This window comes from Pseudorasbora parva, chromosome 10 (assembly GCF_024679245.1).
Source record: "Pseudorasbora parva isolate DD20220531a chromosome 10, ASM2467924v1, whole genome shotgun sequence".
Lineage (NCBI taxonomy): Eukaryota > Metazoa > Chordata > Actinopteri > Cypriniformes > Gobionidae > Pseudorasbora > Pseudorasbora parva.
The window spans coordinates 31,808,253-31,830,793 of NC_090181.1; the positions used below are offsets into that span (position 1 = coordinate 31,808,253).

At 35.8% G+C, this 22,541-nt stretch overlaps 2 protein-coding genes across 2 annotated transcripts; both read right to left on the minus strand.

Annotated features, from left to right (window-relative positions):
• Positions 1–1,029: 1,029 nt before the first annotated feature.
• Positions 1,030–8,116, minus strand: lrrc57 (leucine rich repeat containing 57). Its single transcript, XM_067455882.1, has 6 exons — positions 7,865–8,116; positions 7,190–7,333; positions 6,952–7,087; positions 3,597–3,865; positions 3,324–3,509; positions 1,030–2,188 (listed from the first exon to the last, which is right to left on the minus strand). The coding sequence occupies exons 2-6, from the start codon at positions 7,271–7,273 to the stop codon at positions 2,147–2,149; spliced, it is 717 nt and encodes a 238-aa protein (XP_067311983.1). The 5' UTR covers positions 7,274–7,333; positions 7,865–8,116; the 3' UTR covers positions 1,030–2,146.
• A 7,169-nt stretch (positions 8,117–15,285) lies between these two features.
• Positions 15,286–17,014, minus strand: il17a/f2 (interleukin 17a/f2). Its single transcript, XM_067454658.1, has 3 exons — positions 16,910–17,014; positions 16,498–16,661; positions 15,286–15,726 (listed from the first exon to the last, which is right to left on the minus strand). Exons 1-3 carry the CDS (start codon positions 16,997–16,999, stop codon positions 15,504–15,506), a joined length of 477 nt encoding a protein of 158 aa, XP_067310759.1. The 5' UTR covers positions 17,000–17,014; the 3' UTR covers positions 15,286–15,503.
• Between the last annotated feature and the right edge of the window lie 5,527 nt (positions 17,015–22,541).

The following is a 22,541-nucleotide window of genomic DNA, read 5'->3' on the forward strand; positions in this document are numbered from 1 at the left end:
AAAGCAAAGTAAAAACATGTCATAAGTTATTGTTACTCTCGTTTTTGCATTTATGAGAGTGGGCAAAAATGATATCAGCACAATTTGACATGTTTCATTCATTCATTTCACTATCACAAATAAACATATTGAGACCAAGCACTACTTCACTTAATAAATGTAAATCTTCAATAATATTTAAATAAAGGGTGAAGGTGAAGATGTCAAAGGGTTTTTGCGGGTTTAACTCAGTGAAAAAGTCTTAAATTTAAAAAGCTATTCATAAAGATGCAAATTTTTAAAAAATTCTTGAAAAATGTAACAAAATTACGTGAATTAATGCTTAAAACAAGAACAAATATTTGTCAATAAGTTAAGAAGACTTCCGTTTTGAATTAAGTAGATTTTTTTGAGCGCATTTGGCAGATACTTTTTTAATCACACATAATTTTCAATTTTGCAGAAAACTAATAAGACTTGGTAATGTAAGGGTTGGATGCAGCTGCTCAGCCAAGGAAACCAATTCCATGAAGCTCTCTGTGAACTGTTCTTGAGTTAATCTGAAGGCCACATGAAGTTTGGAGGGCTGTAGCTATTGACTCCGCAGAAAGTTAGTGACTTCTGCTCACTCTGCTCCTCAGCATGCGCTGACCCCAGTCTGTGATTTTACGTGGCCTACCACTTCGTGGCTGAGCTGCTGTTATTCCCAATTCCTTCCACTTTGTTATAATACCACTAACAGTTGACAAAGGAATATTTAGTAGTAAGGAAATTCCACAAATGGACTTATTGCACAGGTGTCAAACTATCACGGTATCACGCTTGAATTCCCTGAGCGACCAAATGTTTGTAGAAGCATCTGCATGCCTAGGTGCTTAAATTTATACACCTTTGGCCATGGAAGTGATTGGAAGACCCGAATTCAATAATTTGGAGGGGTGTCCCAATGCTTTTGGCAATATAGTCATGAGTTGTGTTATATATGAACTACATATACAAAACTGCAAGTTGGTAGCCGTGGCGTATCAGTAATCACGAGTATAAATACTATACAGGTAGATAGATATACTTTATTAATCCTGAGGAGGACATTCAGGTGTAATTTGCTTGACAATTGCATGACATTGTCATTTTAATACAAGCTGTAAATTTTGGCTAAATGATATAGCATCAAAATAATTTAAGACAGTACATTGAGAAGACATAAAAGTAAAAGCTAACCATGTCTGCTTTTGTTATAATTCCAATTGCATAATGACATCTTTAGATATTTGCAATCAACCCATTTCCAGTAGTGTGCATATATTTAAAAGCACTTACAGTTAAACAGAGGACCACAGTTGACATTCAAGTGTTTCAGTAATAGATGAACATGTATACATGAACAGAATTTGATTTGAAGTCTCAAAAACAGCTTGAAAATCCTTTACCAAAATGCTTTTCTGGTTATGCACTTTTAAGAAAAGCAAACATGCAGGATGTATAAATGTGTAAAAGCAAATTCAAACTGAACATTGTGTTGTCTTAACACTTTAAATATCCACTGGCATTCATTTCATTGACTGTAATCAACATTAAGACTCGTATGCAGCCTTTGATGTCAGAAAAAAATTGCTACTTCATAAATATCACACCAAATATTCTCTAACGGAAGTTTCGAGATCACAGTTCAATCAAAATACTGTTAATAGATTAAATAAAGTTTAAATAAATGTGTTTAATCAAATAATGACAAAAATATAAGATGGGAACAAAATCCTATAAGAGATAGAAATGTCTATTTAACTGTTAGCGATACTTTAAAGCAATAATATGGATCAATAAATGCATTGCAAAAGGGTACAGGACGTATAATATGTTAGTTCAGACATGGCATAAGTGCGCTCAAATATACAATAAATCATTCTCCAGTGTTAATGTCCTCATAAAGCAGAGTCAGCACTATATTTGAGTTTATAAAATCTTTGCAAAAGAAAGGGTGATGCACGGTTCTTAGAGTAATTCATACAAGTGCTCTCTGTACTGTAACGGTGATGAGCAGCAGGCCATCGCTGTGAAGCAATCCTGACCTTTTTTTCATTCCCGTCGCTCCATTTACATGTGCGGTCAGAGCTGAAACCTCTCTACGCCAAGCCCAGCGCAGAGGACAGGTGCAGGAAGCCTCTGATCACGCAAATTTCTTCTTGGTTGCAGTGAAACGTTCCATGTACTAAGCAAAGCAAAGATAAAAGCAAGTCATCATTATATAACTCTGTAAAGGAAAAAGGGCATTTTAAAGGGTTAGTTCATGCAAAAATGAAAATTCTGTCATGGTTTACTCTCCCTCAAGTTGTTCCAAACCTGCATGAATTTCTTTCATCTGCTGAACACAAAGGAAGATATTTGGAAGAATGTTTGTTTAAAAGCAGATTTTGAGCCCCATTCACTACCATAGTATTTTTTTCCCTACTATGGTAGTCAATGGGGCCTAAGATCGGCTTATATACAAACATTCTTCCAAATATCTTCCTTTGTGTTCAGCAGAAGAAACAAATAAAGACATATTTTTTGTTATTTTTGGACCAAAATGTATTTTCGATGTTTCAAGAGATTCTAATTAACTAACTGATGACACATATGGACTACTTTGATGATGTTTTTATTCCCTTTCTGGACATGGACAGTATAGTGTGCATACACTTGCATACGCCCTCGGACTAAATATGATGAACGGAGGTCTTACGGGTGTTGAACGACATTAGGGTCATAGAGTCATTAATGACATAAGTTTTATTTTGGGTGAACTAACCCTTCAATTGTGAATTATATGTGGAGGAAGAGCTGACGTTTTTTCTTTATTTTTTAAATTCCAGGTAACTTAGAGGCGAGTTGTATTGTGTCAGCTGTATAATATAAATAAATCAGTATTTAATCAGATTTCTTGGAATTTCTTATTACACCATGCTGAAATGATGGCTTAGATTGTGTGGGATTTGACTTTGTTTAAAAAATAAATACTTAGACTAGTTTTGTTTTACATTGAAACAAAAAATGTGGTATCTTGGAAAAAAGTTGTATTTACAGAGGATGAGACGTACAAAACTAAGCTGACAGTTAACATTGGACCTGGAATATAACCTGAAAACAATTTTATGTAAATGTGTATTATGCCTTCTTATAAAAGAATTAAGGTTTAAATCTATAAAATTAAAGGTTCGAAAAGGGGAATTACTTAGCAAGAACATTTTTGGTTGCCCAAAGAACCGTTCAGTGAATAGTACTTCACATTTCTCTTAGTGGAATGGAAAGGTTCCATTGATGCTAATGTCTCTTTATGAAACCAGAGATTACTTGTCATGACTTACTTTGTCATATCCTTCTAGGTCACGCATTTGTTTCACTTCAAACAGGTTGCCCTCCACAGACAGCAGGGACACTTGGGATTCAGTGAGGATAGAGATGGGGATAGAGGAGAGCTCCAGACAGTTCTCCTCCAGCCGTAAGACCTTCAGTCTGGGAGCACGAGACACCTCTGGAGTCAGGGTTGAAATCTGAAACAGAACAAACACAGTGCAAAAAGTCACCCTGACACCCCTATAACATTACATTTCCTGAACGGCAATGAACTAAAAACTCACCTGGTTCTGATTGAGGTTGATTTCAATGGCTTGCAGTTCGGCCACCTCTGCAGGAACCACATGGATCTGATTCTTGGACAGATCAAGAACATCGAGATGGCGAAGGCTGCCAAGTCCACTGGGGAACTCCTTGAAGTGATTCCCAGACAGGTTCAGGGTGCGCAAGGACTTCAGTTGACCCACCGATGCAGGAAGATGCTTTAACTGGTTCCCATTTAAAATAAGAGTCTCCAGCTTCTTGAGTTTCCCGATATCATTTGGTAGACTGGCTGCACACATAAAACATTTTTTTAAATGTTTTTAAAAAAATCACACATTAATGGAGTGCTTAAGGGTTCATATAATAGAAAACCAATAATATGAGTAATATGAATACCAGTTTTTTTCCAATAATATGAGTTTAATTTACTGTGAACACACTAGAGGAGACTAAGATGCAAAAACTAAATACTTCTTTACTTACTGTGTATTTATACACCGATCAGACATAAAATTATGACCTAATATCCTAATATTGTGTTGGTCACCCTTTTGCTGCCAAAACAGCCCTGACCCATCGATGCATGAATTCCACTAGAGCCCTGAAGGTGTGCTGTGGTGTCTGACATCAAAATGTTAGCAGCAGATCTTTTAAGTCCTGTAAGTTGTCAGGTGGGGCCTCCATGGATTAAACTTGTTTGTTCAGCACACCCCACAGATGCTCGATTGGATTGAGATCTGGGGAATTTGGAGGCCAAGTCAACACCTCAAACTCGTTGTGCTCCTCAAACTATTCCTGAACCATTTTTGCTTTGTGGCAGTCTCATTATCCTGCTGAAAGAGGCCACAGCCAGCAGGGAATACCGTTTCCATAAAAGAGTGTACATGGTCTGCAACAGTGCTTAGGTTGGTGGTGCGTGTCAAAGTAACATCCACATGGATGGCAGGACCCAAGGTTTCCCAGCAGAACATTGGCCAAAGCATCACACTGCCTCCGCTGGCTTGCCTTCTTCCCATAGTGCATCCTGGTGCCATGTGTTCCTCATGTAAGCAACACACATGTACCCTGCCATCCAAGTGATGTAAAAGAAAACGTGATTCATCAGACCAGGCCACCTTTTTCCACTGCTCCATGGTCCAGTTCTGATGCTCACATGTCCACTGTTGTTGCTTTCGGTGGTGAATAGGGGTCAGCATGGGCACTCTGACTGGTCTGAGGCTATTCAGCACCATACGCAACAAACTGTGATGGACTTTGTATTCTGACACCTTTTTATCAAAACTAGCATTAACTTTTTGTGTAATTTGTGCTACAGTAGCTTTTATTGTTTGTTTGAACACAGGCCAGCCTTCGCTGCATCAATGCATCAATGAGCCTTGGCCGCCCATGACCCTGTCGCCGGTTCACCACTGTTTGTTCCTTGAACCACTTTTGATAGATACTGACCACTGCAGACCGGGAACACCCCACAAGAGCTGCAGTTTTGGAGATGCTCTAACCCAGTTGTCTAGCCATGAAAATTTGGCCCTTGTCAAACTCGCTCAAATCCTAATGCTTGCCCATTTATCCTGCTTCTAGCACATCAACTTTGAGGACAAAGTATATATTCATACAGTACAGGCCAAAAGTTTGGACACATTACTATTTGTAATGTTTTTGAAAGAAGTTTCTTCTGCTCATCAAGCCTGCATTTATTTGATCAAAAATACAGAAAAAAATTAATATTGAAAACCAATTATTTTAAATTGTAATAATAAATATTATTACAATTTAAAAATTTTGGTTTTTAATTTATTATACTTTAAATGATGATTTATTTCTGTGATGCAAAGCTGAATTTTCAGTGTCATTCCTCCAGCCTTCAGTGTCACATGATCCTTCAGAAATCATTCTAATATGATGATTCATTTTTAAAGATGGATACAGTTCTGCTGAAAAAAAATTCATAACCTCTGATACTTTTTTATAATACTTTGATGAATAAAAAGTAACAAAAAAAAAGTTTATGGTTTAAAATGTGTGTTTTTGTGTCAGTCATTTGGGGTCAGTCATTTTTTTTCTTTCTTTTTTAAAACAAAAAAAAAATCAATAATTTTATTCAGCAAGGATCTGTAAAATTTATAAAAATTTATAGTAAAGGAGATTTATATTATTTGAAATTATGTTTTTATTTTGAATAAATGCAGTTCTTTTGAACCTTTTATTCATCAAATATATTAGGCAGCAGAACTGTTTCCAACACTCATAATAAATCTGAATATTAGAATGATTTCTGAAGGATCATGTGACACTGAAGACGGGAGTAAAGATCCTGAGAATTCAGTTTTGCATTACAGAAATAAATGATAATTTAAAGTATAATAAATTGAAAACCAAATATTTTAAATTGTAATAATATATCACAATATAAAAAATAAAATAAAAAAAATCTATTTTTGATTAAATAAATGCAGGCTTGATGAGCAGAAGAAACTTCTTTCAAAAACATTACAAATAGTAATGTTTCCAAACTTTTGGCCTGTACAGTATATATATATATCTGAAAAAAAAAATCCACCTGAAACTTTAAAAAAAAAATCCCCATCAGTCATTAGCAATCTCTCATAACGCGCTGTTGCATATTTTACCCTGCCTATGACAGAGAGAAACACAGAGACCATATATATATATATATATATATATATATATATATATATATATATATATATATATATATATATATATATATATATATATATATATATATATATATATATATATATGTATGTATGTATGTATGTATGTATGTATGTATGTATGTATATATATATATATATATATATGTATGTGTGTGTATATATATATATACATACATATACATACATATATACATACATATACATACATATATACATATATATATATATATATATATATATATATATATATATATATATATGGTGGTCTCTGTGTTTCTCTCTCAGTCATAGGCAGGGTAAAATATGCAACAGCGCGTTATGAGAGATTGCTAATGACTGATGGGGATTTTTTTTTTAAAGTTTCAGGTGGATTTTTACCATTATAGGTTGCTTGTTTACACACAGTGTGGACAAACATCTGTCTTCAAACTTTGCATTTTTAAACTTTGCATTATAGGTCCCCTTTAAGAATTAGCAATATAAATGTATTCAATATATTAATAAAAAGTCTATAGACATGGTAGGTGTCAATTACCCAAAAATGTTTAAATTGTCACTGTAACATACTATCAAGCCTATTCAATATTCAACAGTTTGGCAGGTGAATACTCATTTCTCATTAGCTGATCACAACAGACATACTTAATGTACAAAAGCGGGGAAAAAAATATTTATGTAGCTATTTGTCATCCCTTACTTAGTTTATTGCTGCTTATGGTAAGACTCTTGAGTTGCTGAAAGCCTCCTATGAATTCTGGAAGCACCTCGATTTTGTTGTTGGACAGATCAACTGTCCGCAAATTTGCGGTGAGTTTCTGCAGCTCCTCTGGGAACTATATAAACAAAAACACATGAGCTGTCAATAATCCATGAGGACGTTGTTGCTGCTAAGTGCATCTGAGAGAAGAATGTGATTACCACAAGCCTATTAGTACCTCAGTCAAACTCTTTCCGGTCAACTGAAAGACTCCAGTCTTCTGAGATGTTTCCAAATGAGCTTTGAGCGCACTGTTCCCCATTTACAGGATATGGATGTTACAAACGCTGTTGAATTCAATATCAGGAAATCCACTGGGAGACTAAAATAAAGCAAAAAATAGTATTTGCACGTTATAGGAAGTCCAGTTAGCCCCTTAAATGAACCATGGTTCTTGCATAGTAAGCATCATTTAACTATTAGCATGGTTAGATCAATAAAATGATGGTTTCAATACAATACAATAGAACGTGTTATGAAAAATAAACCTATAAATACAAACGCCAAAAATCAACGTATATTACAATTAGATTTATTCACTGACTCATTCATTCACTAATTATTCATTATTATTTATTTTCAACATTTCAGCTTATTGTCATAGTAGTTAATACCACTGTAAAAGCATGGTAAATATAAAATCCAGATACCATTTATTTTACGTAATCTCTTGAGCTAATAAAAAAACAACACATGGTAACTTACACTGAACAAATATAATATTTCAGAACATTAGCGCAAATTCTAATTAACAACGAGCAGTCAAAATATGACCGTGCATTACTGAAAACCACAGTTTACAGCTTTAAAACATTCGACCTAATACTAAATATTATTTTAAAGTAATACTTGCCTTTAGCCTGTTAGCTCGACTGTAAATCCAGTTTGACAATGTGTACGTTAAGTTACAGAAGGAAAAGTTTACAGAATCCAATTGGCTAGAGCTAAAGAACCTTCATTAAGCGCTAAATAAATGTGTAAAAAAGTAATAAAATCTTGATGGATGGTGATCTAAGGTAGTGATCAAATGGTTATTCAGGCAACTTTGTCCATCCCCAGGTTGACGTTTGTTTATGTATGAAGCTGCCGCATGTATTGCACCTCCCGCCCGCTGGATGGCAGTAAAAGACAACATGTCTTCCGTTTTGTATTCTTTATATCGCCACTTAGTGGCTTGGCTGTGAAACGACCTCAACATATTTCACAACCGAAATATCTAAAAAATATATTTTTGTATGTTAATCCCAAATTGTGCTCAGATATTGAGTGGCCCTTATTTAAGTTCATTTGAGGGGTGCAGGGGGACTACTGAATAAAAAGAAAAACAATTATTAGAACTTTTTCAGAACTTTTTTTTTACAATGTAAGATTTGTTGGGGAAAAATATCCAAAAACCACTAGAACAGTAATATATATACTTACATTATCCCAAATGTTCCCACGGATGTTTAAATCCAGAGAAATAGGCTAAGCAATTTTAACCAGGACAGTGTCCATGTGGCCTATCAATGACATCATACATTACCTTCGATAGAAAGCTAATTTTTGTTCTTGATTTGAGTAGGCTACTTCAGTAATATTATTATTTTTAAAATCACCTGGATAAAACATTGCTTGGCCCAATTCTATATGATTTTATATCCCCAATCTGTTTGTTGAAAAGTGTGGTGGGTTAGCTATCATGTGACTTCAAATATAAACTTCCTATCAAATTATCTATTTTCATAAGCAATCACTAGCAAACAGAATTTAAGTTCACCCCAAAATTTAAATTAGCCCATGATTTAAACACCATCAAGACATCCTATGACATTCTACTTTACAACGAATACATTCGGAGATATATATATATATATATATATATATATATATATATATATATATATATATATATATATATATATATATATATATATATATATATATATATATATATATATATATACAAACAGAGAAGTATGTTAGAGTGGTACAGGATATGTATGAGAGCAGTAGGACAGTGGTAAGGTGTGTGTCGTAGGTGAGACAGAGGACTTCACGGTGAATGTGGGACTGCATCAAGGATCGGCTCTGAGCCCCTTCTTGTTTGTGGTGAAGATGGACAGGCTGACAGATGAGGTCAGACAGGAATCTCCATGGACTATGATGTTTGTGGATGACATTGTGATATGTAGTGAGAGCAGGGAGCAGGTGGAGGAAAGTCTAGAGAGGTGGAGGTTTGCTCTGGAGAGAAGAGGACTGAAGGTTAGCCGCAGCAAGACAGAATACATGTGTGTGAATAAGAGAGAACCACGTGGAACAGTGAGGTTACAGGGAGTTGGAGGATTTTAAATACTTACGGTCAACAGTCGATAGCAATGCGGAGTGTGGAAAAGAGGTGAAGAAGCGTGTGCAGGCAGGTTGGAATGGGTGGAGAAAAGTGTCAGGTCTGTTGTGTGATAAAAGAGTACCAGCAAGAATGAAAGGAAAGGTATACAGGACAGTAGTGAGACCAGCGATGTTGTATGGTTTGGAGACAGTTGCACTGAGGAAGAGCTGGAGGTAGCAGAGCTGAAGATGTTGAGGTTCTCTTTGGGAGTGACAAGGATGGATAGGATCAGGAATGAGTATATTAGAGGGACAGCACATGTGAAATGCTTTGGAGACAAAGTTAGAAAGGCCAGGTTGAGATGGTTTGGACATGTTTAGAGTAGGGAGAGTGTATACATCGGTAAAAGGATGCTGAGGTTAGAGCTGCCAGGCAGGAGGTCAAGAGGAAAACCAAAGAGGAGGTTTATGGATGTAGTGAAGGAGGACATGAAGGTAGTTGGTCTGAGAGAAGAGGATACAGAGCATAGGACTAGATGGAGGCAGATGATTCGCTGTGGCGACCCCTGAAGGGAACAGCTGTAAGAAGAAGAAGAAGAAAAAAAGAAGAAGTGTTTGTACATGAAAAAAATGTACTGGCTCTTCCAAGCTTTAATGTCAGTTTCTGTTTTGAAGTCCATAAAAGTGCATCTATCCATCATAAAAGTAATCCACATGGCTCTGATGGGTTAATAAAGGCCTTATAAAATGAAGCCATGCATTTGTGTAAGAAAAATATCCATATTTAAAACTTTACAAACTGTAATCTCTAGAAATGTTTTCATCTAAAATAAGATACACCTATGATGATTTAAATGTATTATTTTATATAAATTCACGACCTAGGGTAATTTAAATTTTTGGGTGAACTAACCCTTTAAACATAATTTCTTTCCACACTACTGCTTTTAAGAATGGTTTGATAAGGGAAATGTCTTTATTTCAGACATACTAAATTGTAATGATTTATACTTATCAGCAATTTCTTGCTCGCTCTCAGGGATTGAGTCTTCTTTAGGCTCCCATTTGGCTCCCATTTGAAAGCATCTCCACTATATTGCTTCACCTTATGAAAACTCAGTTACAACTCAGTGTTCCGGCAGATTCCAAAACTTGTTATTGGTGATGTTAATATTTTGGATATGAAATGTAATAACACATATCTGAAAGTGTCCGTTGTTTGCTAAAGCACTTCTGAAATTTACACAACTTTTCTTCAAATTAGAAAAATATCCTAAATCCATGTAATGCTTTTCCTAATAAGTTTAAAGAAGACATCTCCCCACAATGTTCTTTTTTTTTTGTAATCTTGAATGTGAAACTTGCACACATTTATTTTGTAATTGTAACTATTCAGAAGACTTTGGGAAGCAGGCAGGCCCTGGCTATGCTAGATAAAGTAGATGAGTATCCTCTTCTTGGACTGTAATACTGACTCCATAGCATATTAAAATTTAAGGGGTACTTCAGCGCTGGGAAGATGAATCTGTATTTAAACTGGGTCATTAATGTAGTAGAAATGTGAAATTATTTTTTAATTTGGTGCCTTCTAGACTGAGAAAAGACCGAAAATGTATTTTTGTCTCATGAGGATGAAAGACTACAATTACCAGAATGCTTTGCTGCACTGTGAGGTCACTCCCAAAGCCACCGCTACTGGATTACTGTGACTGAGTTATAGAACAGACACTACAATTAAATACTGAACGTGTCTGTTCAATATAACGAGCGCATCGCCGCATGAGCTGCAGAAGTCAGAATACATTTAACGTCATAAATGAGCTGATGAGCTCTCGTGATGAGAGCTGAGGTAAACGCGACTACACTCACGGCATACATTCACAACGCGTTTTCAGTCTGGCGCATTTTCAGTTCATGCCTTTGGAAGCTTAACTTTCATAGAAATCAATTTGAGAAGTTAAAACGCTTACATTGCGCAGCATAGCTCCGTTTACATGAATGCCTTGTAGAATTGAATGTTTTACCCTCTACAATGTAAGATCTGATGTGTTTTAACCCACAAAATCTGTTTGATATTAAATGTCATTGTATGTTTTTGTGAAAGCTGAATATTAAAAATGTATAATATTACCCATTACACCCATCTAATAGCACACATAACAAATAATTATAAAAATGTTGCCTACTGTAATGATTTTTATGGAATCTTATTCATTCCACTATTCATTAATAAGATAGCTGCAAATTTACACTGAATTTTGCTGTCTGACAAGCTACACTGTAAAAAATGATATGTTCAATAAGTTATGACAACATGTTTTTACATTGTTTTAACTCATCAATATAAGTTAAGAAATGTTAAACTTGTTTTTATTAGTTGTACAAGATGTAACTCATTTTTTAAAGTCAGTTTAACATAATTTAAGTTGAAATAACTTAAACATCCAAGTCGATTCTACTGCAAAAGTTCAAAATTTGCCTTTTTTTTACAGTGTACTTTTTATGATTTTGTAATCAGATAGAATAGGTCTCAAAAGAAAAAAAATCCTCTTTTTTAGTTTTGGTCTTTTGCATGTCATCAGTGGAAAGATTTGTTGTTTTACCAATAACTGTTTGTGTCAGACCCTAAGGTTACCATGGGGAATGTTTGTAAGGGCTGTGCAGTGTAGAATGGCAGAGACCACATCCACGTCCTGACATGCAAATGATGCAACTGTTGCTGTTTTTTTTCCTTATGACCAACTTTTTCCTTCTTACTAGGCATCAGTATTCTCAGAATTGTATTTTTTTAAGGCACTTTGCCTCCAACATTGCTGGGTAGAACTGATTAATGGATTATGTAATCAGATTCCCAAAATTAAGTAATTGTAATCAGATTAGATTACAAAATTTAGATTCAAATTAGGAATGCACCGATAGGATTTTTTTTGGCCAATACCGATTTCAACAAACAACAACTGGCCGATACAGATGCTGATATTTGTCACTTGCATACTATAGGCTACACTAGCTTATTTCTGCAGTTATTTTTACTGAACATAGATTGGATCCATTTAAAATTCATCTTACCAACATTATAAGAGAGTAACAAAGTTTTTTTTAAAAATACAATAAGACAATGACAACCTTCAGAGCGTATTTTTGCTAGCCAATATTTCTTTAATTAACCACATGAACTCATATTTGACATATAATAGAACATATTTAGTTGCTTTATATATAAAGTATCAATTTTGCTACTTCAGAAAAATATTGACTGTTTTTCCCCACTAAAGTGCGGTCTGTTTCTTTTATTGTCCAAGACGTTTGAGCCAGCACTGAATAATGGTTTTCTGTCTGCGCTTGAGCAGGGTGCACACCAGAATATAAAATTATTTCAATTGACTATATATCAGATATGTTTAACCAAAAAAATAAAAAAAATAAAAATAAAAACATGTAATCAGACAGTTACTTTTCTACTTAAAGTGTTACTTCAGCGATTAGCATATGGCTTTGTATCAGTAGAAACCCTGAAGTATATTCAAATGACTGGGCTTTCCCCCATCATATCCCCCTGAGACAAGAGATTTATGCATTTTATTTCTGGAAAAAATCCTCCTATGATGCAAATTGACGATATTTGCATCAAAGGAGGAATGTTTGGCCAAAGGCTAAAGACTACAGCCAGCAGAGGGAGCCATTTCCGCATGTTTTGAACCCGCACATGGGGGATGGAGATCACACTCAGAGCTCAGCTCGCAGCTACAGGCACTCATTTAAACGGAGCTATGCTGAGCAATGTAAGTCTTTTAACTTCTCAAATTAATTTCTATGAAAGTTAAGCTTGTCAAGGCATGAACTGCAACGCGCCAGACTGAAATCGCGTTGTGAATGTATGCCGCGAGTGTAGTCGCGATTACCTCAGCTCTCATCACGAGAGCTCAGCTCATTTATCTGACTCCTGCAGTTAGTGCTTAGTGCTGTGACACTTGCACGGTGACTTAATCATTATATTGACCAGACACGTTCAGTTTTTAATTGTAGTTTTTAATTAAAAATTTGGCACTTTTTTTCTGACAATATGTGTATAATTTGCACAATTTCTTTTATCAAAGAAGAGTACAGTAGTGGCTTGCTGTACATGTGAAGTTTAAAGGGGTGGTTCCGTGGTTTTTTTCTAGGCTTGGTTGTGTTTATGGTGCGCAATATAACATGTCTTAATTATTTTATTTTTTTAGTGCCGTATTTTTCGTATATTTTACCTTTATTCCACACCGCTGTCTCCACTGTCCTTTGAACGGCTCGTTTGCTTCCTGAAGCCCATCCCTGCGAAAAATGCGATGGCCAAATGTAGTTTCATGTATTTTTATTGGCTGGAGTGCCAAGCACTGGTTGTCCGGAAACGCCACGCCCCTTACCATTACGGGCAGAAGTCACGTCTGCGGTGACTAGCAAGGGTTTATGATGTCACCAACCCGGGAAGAAGCTCGTTGTAGTCCAAACCGGCCGTTTTTGTAGGCAATAAATTGGCATAACTAAGACAATATCTCTGTTTGCATTGAACTTTGAGCGCTGTAACTTTGCAGATATTGTTTATGCTAAAGCAGCAACATTACATCTGAACTAAAGCTAAAAAAGTGAAATCGCATGCAACCACCCCTTTGCAGACTATACGTATGCCTCACAACAACACTTCCTGTTTTATGGCGAAGCATCTACATTTTGTCAGAGAGCCACAGATTTTTAGGCCTTTAGATAATACTTACCAAATATAATGTTGATCTGATTAAATCACTAGGAGTAGTTTGTTAAAGTACACTGTCTGGAAATGGCAAAAACTGCAAACATTTTGCTGAGAAAATTCAAAATATTTGACTTTCTGTTTGGCTTTCAGATTTTGCTCGCAGGGACTTTTTTGTAGCTTAGGTATTGGGCTGTTACATGTGTGTACCGAATTGTATGTGACACATAGCTAGACTGATACACCCAGCCTGATCTGCCGGCGATTTGATTTCGTCTTGCAACTCAGTCTGGAAACCTGTACATTCATCTAAACTGCTTCTGGTACACTTATGCGGAAACCAATCACAGACTGGCTTATCCACCTGGCACGCTATTGGCAGGTTTAACACGATGACGGCTAGACAAACGATGGGTCGTTGCCCGTTGATCACGCCTCTTGTGGTCTGATTGGTTGAAGGACTATCCAATTGCATACAGAGAATATTGCATATAGAAAATACAGAGCAGACTCCGCAGACCAATGTTCAATCTTAAGTTTCATACGTTTTTGAGCATGTTTAGGCCCTCAAAAATGCAATCCATTTTGGAGAAGAAGAATAACAGACCAAACAGTTGCAATAGGGTCCTCACACCCTCGGTGCTCGGGCCCTAATGAATGAAGTACTCATTAATAAATGCACAAGTCTCGCCTTTATTGGAACAAATAAATAGGTTCACTTTATAAATAAGACAGTTCTTAAAGAACGTTGGGCTGAGCTGTGATTGGTCCAGCCTTAAAACAGATGTAATGTAATTTGTGTTTCCATAGTCTATCACATTTCAGAGTAACCTAACGATTTGGCCTGTATTTTCATATATCCCTCTACTCTTTCAAAAGTCACCCTGAAGAGCTTCCAGTCGTCCGTATCCTGTTTCATTACCAGGATATCTTGATATATGGGCTAAGAGTAGAGAGACAGTAATGGTGTTTTGCAATTGAGTATTATTTGCTATCCAGAAATGAAATGAAATCAAAAATCTGTGATTTATTAATTCTCTTTCAACTTTATTTAACTGACAAAAGTACAAAGAAAAGATTCCCACTGAAGAACTTAATTGTATTTTGTTCAAACAAATTTTGATTTTGATGGCCGCAACACACTCCAGTAAGAGAATACTGTTTTTTATGTTTTAAAAGCTATTACAATAATGAAAATATGGCATATTTTTGAAAATTATAAGATCAAGATTTTATTTTGAGGAAAGTATAACATATTACTTTATGAGTTGCTACAATACTAATACAATGAATTTTACATAAATATGTCACGTACATGCCTGTTAAATTAATAATGTAAATATATATATAAAAAAGGAACAATTTCGCCAACAAAATAAATTAAAATCTGTTAAAAATGCACAAGTCTCAGTTTCATTGGAACAAAAAAATAAAATAATTCTAGCATAAACATGCAAGGCATTTAGGAATTTTTGGCCCAAACACATGTGCAGCCCACTATTACTCTTTCAAAAGTTGCCCTGAAGCACTTCTTGTCCTTTGAGTCCCGTTTCAGCACCAGGACGTCCTGATATATGGGAAGAGAGTTCAGTCTCTCATCCACACCAGTAGGAAAGGTGCAATATTCGGAATTGCACTGGGCTTCAAAGATGACCTGTGGTATTCTGTCGTGTGAAATCTTAGGTCTAAAAACAGAGAAAACAAGTGGTTTTTCACAGATACAAAACCCAGAGACAAAACCCACAGACCAAACCAAGACCTGCTTTACGTGATGTTTCACATTGACGTCACATGGCCTTCTCTACCTTAAAATGCTTTCACTTTATATTACATAGTTGCTATGAGAGCTAGCTTAATGTTAACATCCCAAACATGGAAATACATTGCCGGTACTACATTATCAAACTACGTGTGTGCAATGAATTGCAAATCATTTTCGTTGACGTTAAACTTTACCCTGCTGAAAAAAACACCCAACTACCAGCCTAAGCTATAGACTCAAATATTCCTTATTAATTTCAATAGATTTAAAGTATGCCCCCTCTGCAGACAATTGTTATATAAGGGCCAGGTCAGGACCTAAAAATAGGACATGTCCTGGGAAAATAGGACGTTTGGTCAGCCTAGCCTAAGCTGGGATTTCAGCCTGGTCATGGCTGGTTTAGCTGGCTGGTTTTCGAGGGGTTTGACAACTTCTTTAGATGGTCAGGCTGGGAGATCAGTTGCCTAACCAGCTAAAACCAATTGAACTTCAGCAAGGCCAGGCTGGAAGACAAGCTTCAGCATCTTAAACCAGCTACATCCACCGTAAACCAGCAACATCCAGCTTAAACCAGCTAAGACCATTCAAACAGCTTCAGGTAGTTTTAGCTGTTTTATCAACAGGGTAAACGGAGCTCATTCTGTAAATCTTTTTGGTGAATTTGGTGAAAGTATCATTTGACTCTGTGACTTACTTCCAGGTCCATGCAGATAGTGAGAGGTTGTGGATGTGGCCATTTCCCACCATGTCCTCCGAAGAAGAGCCATAGAAGTCATCGGAAATCGTCAAACTAGTGTCACAAATTTGTTTCTGCTTTTGTTTGGCAAACGCGAGGCTTGCCAGTGCAAAGAGTAAAACCTAAGATAAAGATCATTATCTGTTATTATATTTCATTCAAATTCATCCATGAAGACAATTTGTCAAGAATAGCAAACCATTTCTTAGTTCAGGCCTCTTTTTTGTCACAGCATATTATATTTAACTTAATCTAAAAAGTTTTAAAATGAATCTTTAGTGAAGCAATTGCTGTAAACAAACCAATAGTGTTAGCATTATGCTAGCTAATAGAGTTACGCTAAAAGCGATTCTCGTTTCGGTTGTCTCACCATGTATTTGGCGTTGAAGAAGCTCAGAAACATCTTTAATGCCCTCGTCTTATTCTCTTTCACAGTGAAAATGTTTCTCGTTCTCCTCATGTATTTATGCAATGCTTGATCGTGATTGCATAGATAATAGGGCCTACCGCTGACCTGGATTCCTTCATCAGATCATTTGATAGGTGAGGGGTGCTTTGTTTAGACCTACATTTTGCCATCATTGCCAGTAATCTGACTTAAGGGCTAAAGATCGGTCTGTGTTGGCATGGATGCTGATTAATTTCACTGAATACTGGTGGGAAGAAAATGATTAATCAAAAAAAATCATGCTTTTGGGGTGAGTTATCAAGATTTTGGATTTTGTTTAAGTCGGAAACTTTGTTTGGGCGTATCTGGTCTGTTCACGTTTTATGCATTTAGAAATATCGGGAAACTTTTGTTGAACAGCAGAGGTCATGGGGGGAAATTTATACCGGTTTAATGCTCTTGAATGAACAATGAATGTCTTTATCAGTGAGGTTTTTCATTCATCATGGCACTAGGAGAAAAAGTTCCATTTAGAACCTTAAAGGGCTCTGTCAGAAAAGAATCATTATGGATAATTATATAGATTTAATTCATTCAATTTTTAAAGCCATTTTTAACTTTAATTTCATTTTATGACTTAAACATCTGAACATACTTTTCACTAGAAAAAAAGAAGTGACCCATTAAACATGAAAGTGTTATGCTAAGACATTTCTTCTTACATATATAAAACCCTTTTTACATAAAGTGTTCTATAAAATTGAGTCAAGGTTCTAAACAGAACTCCGTTGACCGTTGTATTGTCTAAGTGAATAATAATTGGTATCATTTAATAATAAGCAACTCATCATCATCATTGTTATGAAGGCTTTATATAGTCATCCTAATGTGCCAAATAGATTGAAGCCAATTTTTCTTGATGGATATATGAAATGTCCAGTTTCGGTCAAATAAGGCAGAATTTTGATTGATAATGAACATGAATTTCCTGTTTTCTAATGTATTGACAAAGCAAACAGTTGTTTAGAAGACCTTTCGGATGCTTGTATCTCATGGCTAGTTGGTTTGCACCCACAAGACATCACAGAAAGCGGTCTTTGGGACCTTGGGAACCAATTCCATTAGAAAGACCTTGTCGGTCGACATCTAAGTTTTACCGACATGTCTATGCTGCTTTGTGCTCTCGACAAAATGAAACCTTTTATATATACGGGGAAAAGCAGGACATAATTGCAGGCTGGAAAAGGAATGTTACATCATTACTGCCCTACAAAACAAAAAGGCAGTGGCTGGATTTTTGGTCAAAAATGAGTTATCATTTTCATGACATTCAAAGCATACTTTGTGACAAACATCTCAAATGTGTGTCGTTTTGGAGAAAAATGGTAGTCGTTTGTACAGTAACTGCAAAACAAATCATGAGTACAGTAACATCCAATACTGTATTCTTGTTATGTTTTACCTAACAAAAAATAACCATGTTGCTGCGCAGTGAAGTTACTGTTTCCATGGTGAACACACATAATATATAGAATAGAATAGAATATAACTGTCCATAAACACAGCTATCGCTGCAAGAGTTATTCTTTAACTTGACAGTTGTCTGTTCAGCTTAAAACAGTTTCTTCGCGGCCTGCATTATTTTGCATTATTTTGTCATGGACCTAATTGAAGTTATTCCCTATACAATGAAATATTATGACATCAATATACATATATTGATCAGGGTGAAAAATATTGACCTAAAATGGTCAAATTAGTTTGGGTTTGGTATATCCATGTTCAGGAAAACAAATGGTTCCAAATATTTCAAATACAGAGTATCTAACACACCCAGAGCTCAAGTTGTGGCAAAATAGTTTTTGGAGAATCTGTTGTTACTGCCTTTTCCCTTGGTATGGTGCCACGTTTTGGGTAAGTAATACAAAGCAAGAATACAGTAACTCCAAAATGGGGGTAAAATATCAAATTAAAAATGAGGATTGATATGTACAAAGAATAAGCTAATATAAAGTAACAAAACATCCACATGTCCAGTAATCTACCTACAACTACTTGGGCTGGATGACAGGATAACTTTAAAGTCATTTTTCTCAGTTCTGCACTTTGCGTAGTTACTGCCTTTTTGCTTTGTAGGGCAGATTACTTTTACTCACTTTACATTACTCTCACTTGATTAAGATTCAGTTCGAACAATGCAGAGATCGATGAATGAATGTTCCAATGTATCTGTACATTTTTTGTAACCGACATATTTGTAATTGCAAATGCGCAGAAAAAAAATGAAGCAGTGCACTCTTTATCAATTCCATGTCATCCATATCAATAACGAAAGTTGATTATCTATGGTGATGGACCATCATCAAGCCATTTGCCGACTCAAGATTCTTTTGGGAAATTCCGTCGTGCCGAAACCACTCACTACAAAATCTTACATCACGCTTATTTCTTACATAGTTGCTGTGGTAGGCTGGTATACAGATGCATGGTAGATTATCCCAGCATCAACGTGAGAAGTGTTCTTAATAGATGGCTTTCACTGATACAGTGTCTCTGTGCGGTGAGAGCAAGAGCATCTACAGTGCAAACTACGGCCTATTTTCACCACCCACATAACCGTTCACATTTGCATAGACAGCTTCTTCTTTTTTTTTGGTCAGTATTCTGAATTCGGTTTATACTTTCTTTTTTTAATTATCTGTCATTTTATTATGTATAATATAAGTTTATTTGGAAAAGTATGTCTTAAAACCAACATGTATAGAAACATTAATTTTTGAATAATTGCAACCAATCAAAAATTATACAGCAACATTTTGCAAAGTTTCCAACTAGTTTGTATGTTTGGTCTATTAATGTACAGTACTATCATGTGTGCCCTGTGTCTAAACCCAGAGTTATGTCAGAGTTATGCCTTCTTATTTGATGTGGCGGCAGTGGCACCCAGAGCGGGAATCCTCTCTGTGTAGGTTTTTTTTTTTTACATACTTTCAAACTGACTGATGACATATCATTCACACAACGGACGGATGCTACTCAGCAAATCACTGACCTCATTTTGCCATTGTGTTTTTGATGAAAGGAAATAATAGCATCCTGTAATGAAGATCTTTTTGTGACAGTATCAGTTGGCCCATGAATGTGTAATTTCACCACAATTATTTGATTTTCACCTACTGAGAGGGCAGAATAAAACCCTGAGCATGACCACTGTGACGACAAATGAGGATTTAACTATTGCACGACAATTTAACAATTACAATTTAGAATCACTGTTCAAAGCAATATGACACTTTAAGTGCTCCCAAATTTAAGTGTATTAATTCACACTTTTTCTGATGAATCATTTAATAAATTATTTGAAATGTGAGAGTATGATTAAAATAGGAAAAAATATCTGCCAGTGTGAACTGTAAACCCTAACGCTCAAACTAATGAATTGTTTTGAGTAGGACAAACTTAAATTAAACAAATTAGTTCCATCAAATGAACTTTTATTTAGCACTTTCTTTTTCAAGTTCACAGAACTGATATATTTGAAGTAAACTGAACTGTTTAATTGTTTTGAGTTTTATTAAATGTTTTCTTTTCATTTAGATGAACTTAAGTTTAACTGAAACTGGGCTGGGATTTCTATTTCCCAGCATGCTTTTCCCAAAGGAGAGTAAATGTAGAAATGTAGAAGAGTTTCTGTTAATGTGGGTTTTTGGAGAGTTACATGTTGGCAAGTGGATTCTTGTAGCCTGACAAGCCAGACCCACATCAAGATGTTTGGTCTGGAAACTCACCACTGACAGGGCTCAATCCGAGGGGCGGGATAAACGGTTGTCTTTCAAACTCCCTCTGCACGCGATAGGATAGCGCTACACCAACCAGAGCAACAAAGGTGAAATAGACCTTGTTGATAGATTAAACATTCACCGTATCCGGTCGGCTAAACTCCGAACACATCTTCCCTTTTTAAGAATGACTTCAGTGCCGTTCTTTGTTCTTTTCTCAGAGAAAAGCTTAACTCCAAGTCTTCCAGAGTCGCGGTCAGAGCTGATTCGAAAGACCGCCGCCGTTCGCCAGTTTCTGTGTTTACTAGAAGCACGAGCGCAACTCGGCCGTCGTCATTATGGCCCCGCCCACCGACTCTATACACGATGTGATTGGTCCGGCAAGAGTTAGTGGAATACAGCTCAGAAGGGTATTGAGAGTTCCTAGACGACATGCGGGCAGATTAAATTTGCTGCCGCTTGGGTGCGTCTAGATTTCTAAGCTAGGATTCTTGGTTTGAGAGCATGCTTTTATAATGCTGTACTCAGCATGTGCTATACCATGCTGTTCTTAACATGTTAGCAAATTAGAAGTTAGTACTTTCTGAATTAGCTTTTGCACTAGCTAAGTTTATAGGCCTACTAATAATAATGTTCCCATTGAGGTTACATGCAATTTTTATGTTAAACGTATGAATTAGTGTACTCAGACATTTCAAGTTAAGAACAATCGAAATGTAATTAAGGGTTTTACAGTGTGGTTTTATCTTGTTTTAAACACAAACTCACTTCATTTTGAGAAATCTTTCAGCAAACAAAATGTAATATCTGAAGACGTTTTGCTTCTCAAGTTATCAACTTATCTTATAAGTATCTTGATCATCATTTACTCACCCTTAAGTTTTTCCAAACATGATTTTTTCTTTTTTCTGCTGAACAAAAAAGAAGATATTTTGAAGAATACGGGTAAACCAAACATTTGACGGTAGCCATTGACTTCCACAGAATGGAAAAAGTAATGTACTTAGTATTTGGTATACTTAGTAGACGTATAAGTAAAACGTTCACTGTAAAATGTGTTCAGATTACTTAACTTAAAAGTGAAGAAATCAGTTGTCTTAAAATTGCCAAGTAGATAAGTCGACATTCTTATAGTTAGTAGAGTGTATGTGGGAGTATTAAAGTAAAAGTGTTAGCAGATATTAAGCAGTCAACTAATGCTCTAATGAGAGTTAGATGACATAGTGGCAATGTCAGTTAGTCAACAGAATGTCAAAAGGGGACCGTTAAAATATAGTGTTACCTAAACATTTTTTACCTTAACAAGGTTTGGAACAACTTGAGGGTGAGTAAATGATGACAGAATTCAACTATCCCTTTATGTATCTTTAGATATTTGTACTGGAAAATGAGACAAAAAATATTTTTCGCAGCGTATTATTCATCATAATTAATGGCAACACATTCAAAAATGTTAAAGCTTATTGATAATATGAACACTAATAGAAATCTTCACAACATGCCTTCAGTACTAAAAATTCCAGAGTAGGGATGATGAAATAATCATGAAAAAGAAATTACCAATACATTGCGTGGAAACTGCTGATTCAGCTCTTTAATAAGAGTCTCCAAATTTGTGGTCTTATATGGGTCACTACGAAAGCCCCCGTTCCTGGACGTTGAGTAACTGAAATCCTTTTCATGAGTATGAAAGTAGGAGAAGCAAGAAGTAGGTCAGAGGCCTGCGTCACGTTTCCAACGGTTCAATGGCCCATGATGAACATACAGAGGGAATTCATATGTTGTCATATCGTTTTAAACCTGTATGAACTTTAGTGGAATTTAAAAGATTTGAT